Source organism: Musa acuminata, chromosome BXJ3-11, assembly GCF_036884655.1.
Source record: "Musa acuminata AAA Group cultivar baxijiao chromosome BXJ3-11, Cavendish_Baxijiao_AAA, whole genome shotgun sequence".
NCBI lineage: Eukaryota > Viridiplantae > Streptophyta > Magnoliopsida > Zingiberales > Musaceae > Musa > Musa acuminata.
The window spans coordinates 22,557,395-22,567,996 of record NC_088359.1 but is presented as its reverse complement, the minus strand read 5'-3'; the positions used below and the strand labels follow the sequence as shown (position 1 = coordinate 22,567,996).

Genomic DNA, 10,602 nt, shown 5'->3' with positions numbered 1-10,602 from the left:
TAGAGGAAGTATTTAACTCAGGATCTCACAAGTACATATTTTAACATATTTGATAGACAATATAAATTACAAACATGAACTTCACAAGCTCTAATCGATCGCACAACAAAAGAGTCTAACGTAGTACACAGCAACCAAAAGTCCCCACAAGTCCATATATAACACTGCTATGGAATAGGATAGCGAACCAGCCCTAAATAATACCCCAATAGCCCATCCAACCATGTGGCACCTATGTAGCTCTAGCGTGTTGTATTGGTTGACACTCTATACCACTTTGTGGATTTAGAAAACCCCTAACATTATTGCCCGGATAACCTATTTTTGGGTAGTTTTGCCTCTACGCGACGACTACACATAACCTATGTTTATATGACTAAAATGGTTATAAAATTTAACCAAAATGGAGTTGTCAAGCCTACTATGAGCCCTTTACATATTGTGCAAAACGTGAATAAAATTGAATGATATGAATATACACAAACATTATATCAAATATCCTTCGTACAAATTTGTCTATGACAATATGTTCTCCTTCCACGAGCGCAAAGGATGACTTTCACCTAAAAGTCTTACCTTTGCATAACCACGGTGCTCTCTCATGACCATGGCCAAAAATCTCTCCTTTGCCTTAGTACTTGAATTTGCTCTTTCCTATATTACATGTGGTAGTATGTACGACCGGTAAGATTCCTCTTATGCTCAAATCGACGTTTATTTATATGAGGCAAAAAAAGGTAGAGGGTTCGATGAGTTTTAAGAGTTCTCTGTAAGAGTAAGAATGTACATGAAGAAAACCTCTTTCATAGCATTTATTCTATAACTATTATTTATCATAAAAAAATTAAGTATTTAAGTATTTTGACCAAGGGATACCCTCTAGATATAATGTTGATATGACACGTGCACATCAACGTTTTCGAGTTGACTTGGGTTTGTGTGTTGAATCCCAGTGTAGAAAATTGTCATATCTATACTCAAAATTATAAAAGTAAAAGCAGAAATAAAATAAATAAATAAATGCACGATATTATCCACCAAATTTGGAGTTTCAAAAAATTACAAGAATTTCTAATATAGACTTCCTTTAAACAAGTTCAGTTACAATCTAAAGTAAAAGAAGGGTTTGAACATACCATGGTGAGAATGCAACTTCATATACTAAAGATTCATTGGTGCTCCCACTTTATTGTCTGTTACCAACCAGATGAGAAGATCAAGAACAAAAAAAGTCTTAAAATAGGAAGCCAGGAAAATCATTACCCAAGTGGGTAGAACTAACAATCACATGACGTGTTAGCAACAAAGACAAAAATCTCAAATCCTAATTCTCAAGGTAATGGTAATTTTTCTTTAACAGATAATGGCATAAAACTTTGGTGCTCAAATACATATGTTTTATTGCTATGAAGAAATAGTTTGATGACACCCTCAAGCAAATAAAGACATATTTGGATTATAGCCAAACTGGAGAAAAAAACTAGAAGTTGCATGGATCACTTTTCAAATTAACTTGAGAAATTTCAACAAAACATGAGCTCTGAAACAGAATCATGACTGTATGCGACTCAATAAAGTTCAATTATTGGGAGAAACATATTGATTGTATCAACATGAAAATTGTTCATATTTCTATTACATGAGTCACACACAGCAGCCAAAGCATCTTGTATGAATAATTAATAAAGAACTTCACATAATAATTAATAACTTAGATAGAAGAACAATTCAAGAACCATCATGATGGCTTCTACATGCTGCACATATTGTTTGTTTGTTGATCTAATGAAACTTCAGAGGCAATGCAAAGAAGCGATTAAGTTCCAAGTACATCTTACCTATGATTCTGACACAAAAAAGTCAGAGGATAAGAAAAACTACAATACCACTGATCAAAGTAACTTCCAGAGTTCACAATCCTTCATGCGATATTACTTCCATATATGCCCATAAGAAATTACAGGACAATGTCCTAAGCTATTTCAGTTTGCAGGAGAGAACAATGGAATTCAGGAACTGGAATTCCATTCTCGCTGAGTGTCTGAAAGGAGAGAAATATAGCTAAAGATAACTACATTCTCGCTGCTGAAGATCGATCTTCCAGAAGACATATCTCCTATCAGTTAATATCTTGAACACTCGATGGCCTCATTCCTGATTTCTGTGCCTCTTCTGATATAATCGTATAATGAGAAACAAGTCAAGAAGTCGAATATATTATCTTATCCTAGCTATTTTTGTACTTTTCACTTAAGAAAAAAATCTCTGAAATTCAAAAGAAACTCAGCAAAGAAATCAAATTGGACAACAATGTAAAGAATAAACCTTTTAACATAGATAAAATGCACACTTGTTCATTACATTTAACCATACAATTTACAAATGAACGGGGTGTGTGATACATAACTGAGTTGGCCATGATTAGACGAAACAGTAACCGGCAGCAATTGATAAGCTTGTATCTTTCCTCCAGAAGACCACTTTTCTTCATCAAATTGTCCAACTGCTGCAAAGAAAAGAATTACATTTGAGGTTTCAATTTGAAGAATTGATGTAAAAAATGCAAAGAAGACCTTTTTTTCCTGTTGTCGCAGGTAGATGTCCGACCATTAAAGAATTACGTTCCACCTTATTCGACAATTTTATACGTCTCCCGAGTTATTTCTGACAGCCACAAACCAGGGAAAAGTGACTGCAGAAGAATAAAAAAGAATTCATGGAAATCAGAAACTAATATGACGGCAACAAAACAAAATGATCAACTATAAAGTTCCTTCTTTTTTTTTTTTTCTGCCTGAAAGATGTCTCTTACGTCCAGTTCGCGCTGAATAATCTTAGCCCTTGTCTTTGGCCTTCGAGGGGGCTTCGTCCCCTTGATGGCAAAGAAGTCGTCCTCAATCTCCGCACGAGACAGCGAGATCGAGAACTTTGTCATCTCTCCCTTCTTTGATTCATCAGATCGCAGCCTCACCACCTTCCTTGGAGGATCAGCCTTCTTCACCACTAGAGCCTTATAACAAGAACCATTAATCCCGGGCCGCCCCACAGCTGGGGCATTGCATGCTGCACTTCTCGTCCTCAAGCTCCAGTGTCTGGCGGCCTCCGCCGTCGCCGCAGCACAAGCGGAGGTCTTCTCCGCCTCTCTTCCTCTCGTCTCCTCCTCCCTCCCATCGTGATCGCACGGGTACGGCCTCGGCGGAAAAGATTTAATCCGGGCAGTCCGATGGTTCTGATCGCCCGATTCGGCAATATCCGCAGAGGTTACGGGGTCGGGGAGTTTGGAGCACCGGAGCAAGCGCTGGCCTCCCCAGCTGAGGGTCGGGAAGGAGAAGTTGTGGAGGCGGCGGGCTTGCAAGAGCGGCGGAGGAGGAGGTGTGGAGACCCGGGTCTCCGCCGCCGGGTCTCCAACAATTCTGGCGATACCTTCCTTCTCTGCGCCGTTCATCATCAGGGTTTCTCCCGTTCTCAGAAGAGAGAGAGAGGCCTTCCTCCAAAACCGTTCGGATGTGCTCTTGGTTTCCTTCTCGCGGGCTCACGACAACCCACACAAGGACGTGCCCAAGGCAACCAAAGCAGAATCCACGCCACTCCCACCAACAACATCCCACACGAGATTCCACCAATCGTATCATCCCACGTAGTTTTCCTTGGGTCTTAAAGAGATGAAATTACGTGCCGTCTTAACGAACATTCGTGGGTCCCAGATGGGGTCCGTTTGGGTATGCAGTGGCACACGACGATCGATTTTTCCCGACCCATATATAACCAAAACACCCCTCTCACACTTTGGAAGAGGATATGGGTATGTCGTGGATTTGGACGGCTCTGGTTGACTGATCAAGTGTGCTGTTGGTTCGGCGGCGGGCGCCTGATTGACTTGGTTGTCACGTGGGAGTGGTATCATAAAAGAAAGTAACACGTAATGGAGCCCGAACCGGATCCAAAATTTGGCATGTAGATCCTCATGCTGAATCCGACAGACAAATCGGATCGAATATGAGTACAAATGAGAGTGAGGTCACAATGTTCAATAAATTTTTGGTAATGTGTGTACCTCTTTGAATCGAATTAGGTATCGAAATCGATCCCATGCGTCAGGCAAATCCTACATCGGATCAACCTGTGTTAATTGTAAATTTAGGATATTATATTGATAGACGCTCATCAAATGATATAGATTATATATATACTTATGATTAGGGAATTAATTGGACCATCGAATTAACATGTTGAAGTGACTGGGGCTTGTCATGCCCACAAATTGTGGCTTCTCTCGTTGATCGTATGAAGGCCACGAAATGGTAGGCCCTTGTCAGCCCACCCATCACTGGGCCATGGATGAGGCTTCTTGTAGTCATTGCACATGCATACCACGTGACCTGCGAGCAAACCAGTGCTTGCACAAAATCTGTATGCAGAGTTCAATACAGGAAAGCACACAAACACACACAAGGCGTTCACAAGTGTCGATCCAGCCTAATTTGGTGGCTGATTATGTGTATATAGATATTTGGATGTTCAAAAACTTTGCCATGTAGACATAGAAAACATCTAATTTGTGTTGGGGTTGGCATGTAGAATTCAACACGCAGGCACACAAAAGAAAAAAAGTGTTTTCGCTACAGTTGATCCAGCCCATGTTTCAATATACATTAATTTCATTACATGGTTCTCTTCGTATATGAACTTAGCCCGCTAGAAAAGATCTCATTTGTGGTATGGTTGGGTGATATTTTTGGATTGTTGATACAAATTAACCAAATTAATTGGAAAACAAGATTACCTAAGGAACAAGAAATTCAAGTATGGAAAGTAACCTTGGATATTAAGATATGATCTTAAGGAATTCTCTTATAGATATGGAAAGGTTCAGAGAAAGTAAGGGTTTTGAACTTGGTGTTGGTTGAACTCACGACAAAGATATGTTTTTTTTTCTTTCCTTCATTTTCATACAGTGAAATTTTTTATTTTTCTCCATGAATATATGAGAAAAGTGTCAAACCATGCAAATCTTATTGTTGATAATTTCTAGGTTTATGTTATATTGTTCATCAAAGGTCTTCTCTCTCTTACAATTTGCTTAAAAGTTTTTCTTGAATGAGTGTATCGATTACTCGTTGGTGTCATATACTATTTGCATGTCAATAGCATCTACATCCATCTCCAATCAATCTTGCTCAATTCTAGATCCAATGCGCATATGAAGGTGATCACGGCAAGAAACCTAGTTTGAGAACTCTTTTATATTTGCACCTCGTCTCTGAGTCATCAATATGAACTTGGATAGAGAAGAAAGAATCAGCCTAGCTGAAGAAAGTGCATACTTTTCCCCTCACACCAAGGCGGTAAAGATGGAAGGAGCTGAGCTGATCAACTCAGTAAACTAAAGGAGAAACATCCGATAGCAAAAGGACTGACCAGTCGAAGGCAGCTATTCAAACTACTACAAAGTGATCAAACTTTTGCCTATGATCAAACCACTTTGATGAGAGCTTACAGTGATCTCATGTGAATGAGCATTCATCTTTTTGGTGTATCAACATGGAAATGATTGTGTTCTATGCAGTCCCACTCTCACATGCATGCCGTTTCACCATTGTTGGGGCCATTGGAGGCTGTGACTCGAAAACGAGGTCCCATCAGGGAACAAGATGACACTATTGTACCTGCTTTAGCGTTAATCATCTAGTGGTGTTTGCCTTCATAATAATTAGCACTTGGGTACTCTACTCCCCTAGGGCAGTTCATTGTTCCCTGGCTCTTCTCTTCCTGATATAGGTAAGCAGTGGTTGCATTGGAATCAGGGACCCATATCTTTTGAACGTTTGACATGCTTGCAAAATAGATCTCAATGAAAGCATTGACTGCTTGATTATTAATGTGTCACTAACCAGAAAGAAACTCTTTTGAAGTGTTTCCTGGTGAAAGTGGGAATCCCCACACTCTTTTCTTCTCTTGTTTAATCACACATCTCCACCCACTTTTTTTGTTGGTTTGCTTGCTTTTTTTTTCGTTCCGTCTCCGGATGGCATCTCAGCTGCCTTTTGACTCATCCTCTCACTCGGAATGTGTTCGGAAACAGTGAGACAGTACTCGGTGAGAAGATCAAACGCCAGCTTTTGTTGCAAATGCTCCTAGTTTGGCCTCAACAGGCAATTCTTAATAGGGTGAGGTTCCGAAACCGGTTGTTAATCCGAATTATCGATTTTGGAGATGACCTGACCGATCAAATTTCATATTTTGATGCATCTCAAGGAGAAGCCGTTGATGATAAAAAGTCATCGAAGTTGATATTGAATCTTCAATATTCTTTCACCTATAAGAGAAGTTCGTAACTATGTTTTTGGTATGATCATGATCAAATTAGTCAAGGAATAGCGGGAGTGACATCCTCGAAATGAACAATAAATATCAAAAGTATGAGAAAAAAAAAGAAGATACGCGATGGTTGGAATGACCCTTATTTATAGTATGGGTGCTTAGGGATAAGAAATATTTTTGACTTATTTTTCATTTAAAGAATATTATTTACTGTGATTTATGATTATGTGATAGATCCAATCAAATTATTTTATTTTTTTTATTACGATAAATTATCGTTTATCCTCATCAACATAAGTACACAAACCTTATGATATTGTACATTTATTGTGAATTCCGAAAAGGTGGTTAGAGAATAAATACAAGGATATAGATAATTTTTTACTTTTATGAGATATTAGTTCTCGCACTAAACATAATTTTCTTTGATATTCCTTAAGTAGTAGGTAAATTTTGGGTCTTATGATACCTTGGCTTCCATACTTGTTAATTAAACTAAGATTAAATGTACTTATCACTCTCCAAGATAATCTGCTCTTCTTGTAGCAGAAACTATTGATCGCTTGAAGATTCTCCTTTTGTTGGTTTTCATGTCCTCATCACTTCCATAACATTGTATAATTTCCCTAGTTAAGACCAGGAAAATTTAGAAGCCATCAATTTCCCTAGTTATGACCAGGAAAATTTAGCAGCCATCGAGGAAGGTGACAAAGGCCAAGGTATTAAAATTCCAAGGCAGTTGTCTTCTAGAGACATCCTTTCACCATCTCATGTTAGAACACATGATAAATAAACATTCTTTCTTGCTGAATGATGATTCTTAGTGTTATTCCCTGCCTCAAAAATCTTATCAAGTTGCAGATATTCCATGATTCATGCATCCTCACCATGCAGCTCAGTTCAAAGGCAATAGTGGATATCTCATTTCTGCAAGATTATATATATATATATATATATATATATATATATATATATATATATATATATATATATATATATATATATATATATATATATATATATATATATATATATATATATATATATATATATATATATATATATATATATATATATATATATAGTGCTCAAGCTGTGCACTGAGAGAGAGCACAGGTGGTGGGGATTATAAAACAAAGTTAGATGTATTAGAATATTTGATACGAATCTTGGGATGATCTATTTATCACTGTATGCATGTTGACGAACGAATCATACTTAAATAATGCAGTCATTAAAAGAGAATATAGGATTGTGGCAGGAGAAGACCTCCATATCCTAAGAACAATATATGGAATTAACAATGAAATACAAACTCAGAAAACGACGAACGTAAGTTTCACGTGGTTGGACAATTTTCACTTATGTCTATGAGAAAAAAAAATTTAAAATCCTTTTATTATATGAGGATAATAAAATATAGAAATAGATCTCTCTCTTACATAAATCAAGCTTGAATTTACTTGTACACTCTCTCTGATCAATAAATTTTCTCAATTTTTTTAGAATTAATTACTAATGAAAATCTTAGGAGCACTAAGTATTTTCTCAATATCATTTTTATATCAAAACATAAAGGTACAAAAGTATTTATATACTAATTAAACCTTGATTTTTAATCTTTTTATTTCACATAAAAAAATTTTATATTTGAAATCCTCATTCTATGATTTGCATAATACGATAAGCGAACAATTTAGCCCACCTCTTTATAGATTATAATTAAAAAAATCTACTTGTTCACCTTGGAGGTTCAAGTCACTTTGAATGTTGGATCGGCTTTATCGGTACACTATCTACATAAGTTCTTACATGTTAAATATTTGAATCGGGTCTCTTACGAGTGACATGGCCTATTCAATAATCTTGTATTATGTTATCGAATGTAATAAGTCATAGATTTACATACGATTGAATTAGCTTCGTCCAGCATAATAAACAACTAGATTTAGCATTAACCTATTCCGAGAATATTGGTTCTAGAAATAAAAATAAAAAAATCGAAAGCCCGAACAAGTAGAGTATTAGTCTGAGAGATAAAATAGTTTTTTTTTTTCTTTCTTTGTTTTTTGCTCTTCTCTTCTCATATTTCGATTATAGAACATCTTGCTTCAAGGATACTTCTCTTCTCGTATTTTCGGTGATGAGACATTTGCTTCAAGGGTAAAATGAAAGAGTTACCTTTCGATCGTAAAGCTAGTTCACATTGATCTTAGTTCATTGTTCTTTTTTAATCTTAGCTCGTCGTTGGAGGCGATAAATGACTTGCTAAACATCATCCTCTCATAGATGCAAATTAAACCAAAAATCGCCATGAAAGACAAAAGGAAAAGAAGAATGTACAGCGTCTACACTAAGCCTTCTTTTGAAGCATTCATCGTCTTATCAGAAACCGAGTCACACAGTGATGACTACACCGAGTCACATCCGGGTGGGAGCCAGGCCGAGTTGGAGGTCCAACTCGAACGAGTCTTCCGCTCCCGCCAAGTCTGTGCTCATCTTGCCGGGCCCGGAGACCGTGAACCTGGCGAACGAGGTCGGCCCCGCGATCGAGCTCTCGTCGTACAGCTGCCAGCCATCGCCTTCTCCGCCGCCGGCGGCTGCGTAGGAGTAGTAGGCGGGCGTCACCGGAGGAACACGAGCAGCGGTGGAGGGGAAGACACAGCCGTGCGAGACGTGGAACGGCGGGCCCGGCGACGCGCTGGAGAAGTAGACCCACCCGGTGGGGCCTCCGGCGGCGGTGGGGGGGTCCTGGAGGAGGTGGGGCGGCGGCGTGAAGGCCGATACTATAGGGTTGCGTGGGTACAGCGTGCCGGCGAGGCCGCCTCCGCCGTGGAGGTGGTGCTGCTGCTGCTGCATCTGGGCGGAGTTCTTCAGCCTTTGCCGCTCCTTCTTGTGCGCGTTCTGGTGGCCGCCCAGCGCCTGCGAGTTGGCGAACTCGCGGCAGCAGTACTGGCACTCGTACTTCCTCCCGTCTCCTCCCTCTCCCACTCCACCAGCCGGCGCGGCAGCGGTGGCCGTGGTCGCCGTGGATGACGAGGAGTCGGATCCCGGTCCGGTCTCCTCCTCGGAAACCTGGAAGCCAAATAGCTTCATCCGTATGCTGCTGCCCTTCTTCGACTTACACTGTATCCCCGACATCTCTCTCTAATAAATAGTATAGAAGCATAAAGAAAGAAAGAAGAAGAAGAAGACTGGTTGCATGTGGGTTCAGGCAGATTAGGTTGATCTCTCTCTCTCTCTCTCTCTCTCTCTCTCTCTCTCGCTCGCTCGCTCTGTCTTTCTCTTATATATCTTAAGAAAGAGGCACAATGATACAAGGTTGAACAAAGAAAAAGAGACAGCTCCATGGTCTACAGGTTCTATCAATAAACAATGGTGAGAGGGAACAGAAATGGATGACATGAGTGACTACCTACTCCAAGAACTGAAATCATAACTGTGCATGAGAGTGCGACAGAGGTTGGGTGTGGACATCCCAAGAGGGAAGGGGTGAATGCATGACGTGGGGACGAGAGGACACCGAAGGAAGACCCTAAAAAAAATTACGGGAACAGGAAGTCCCCAGATTGCGCTTGTCTTGGCCTTTTGTTTGCGAGGGCATCTGTAGTTGTCTAAGATTCTGTGTGACTCCTGCTTGGGGGCTACTCTATGGCTCTACTGTAGTATATTATATAAGAGGAAAGCTTTGTTGTGTACACTGCTGGATCATAGGCATATAATGGTTGTTGATTGCCATAATATAATAATAGTTTGGTTGATAATGGCAAAGGGTGTGAGTGTTAGTGTGTGCCACTTTGCCTTAGCACTACTAGCTTGTGACTCTCGAGTGGTGGTGCCACCATGTTGGGAGTCTGCTTCCCCCCTGTATTGTATTATAAGAGATGAAACGTTCATAGGTAACTCGATGCCCGTAGAAAGTGATTATAAGCTTCCTGTTGGTTTTCTTGGCAAGTGGTAGTGGCTGCAGAGCCTCAATATGTTTGCTGGCATGCATTTGAGATATGTGCTCTGGTGATGCACTCTACTACTAGAATTTCTTGGAATCTAAAGCTTTTCACACTTTCAATTGATAGACTAGCTAATTAGGTTGCTTCTAATAACAAATTTTAAAAACTAATCCAATTTAGGGTGCCATTTTTTACTGTGGATAAGGTATACTAGCTTTTTTAAAAGACAATGAAATGATGCTATCTTCATCAAGTTGTAGAAAGCTCAAAGCTTTGGGAGGGTATCCTTTTGAAAGTTTCTGGTTTGAGGAGATGTATTTTTCCAGTTCTT

General features: G+C 39.5%; 2 protein-coding genes across 2 annotated transcripts; both read right to left on the bottom strand.

Annotated features, from left to right (window-relative positions):
* Positions 1-2,156: 2,156 nt before the first annotated feature.
* Positions 2,157-3,515, bottom strand: LOC103971372 (uncharacterized). Its single transcript, XM_065173985.1, has 3 exons — positions 2,813-3,515; positions 2,574-2,692; positions 2,157-2,506 (listed from the first exon to the last, which is right to left on the bottom strand). Exons 1-2 carry the CDS (start codon positions 3,446-3,448, stop codon positions 2,630-2,632), a joined length of 699 nt encoding a protein of 232 aa, XP_065030057.1. The 5' UTR covers positions 3,449-3,515; the 3' UTR covers positions 2,157-2,506; positions 2,574-2,629.
* A 5,057-nt stretch (positions 3,516-8,572) lies between these two features.
* Positions 8,573-9,583, bottom strand: LOC103971368 (zinc finger protein GIS3). Its single transcript, XM_009385372.3, has one exon. The coding sequence runs from the start codon at positions 9,460-9,462 to the stop codon at positions 8,743-8,745; it is 720 nt and encodes a 239-aa protein (XP_009383647.2). The 5' UTR covers positions 9,463-9,583; the 3' UTR covers positions 8,573-8,742.
* Positions 9,584-10,602: the final 1,019 nt, after the last annotated feature.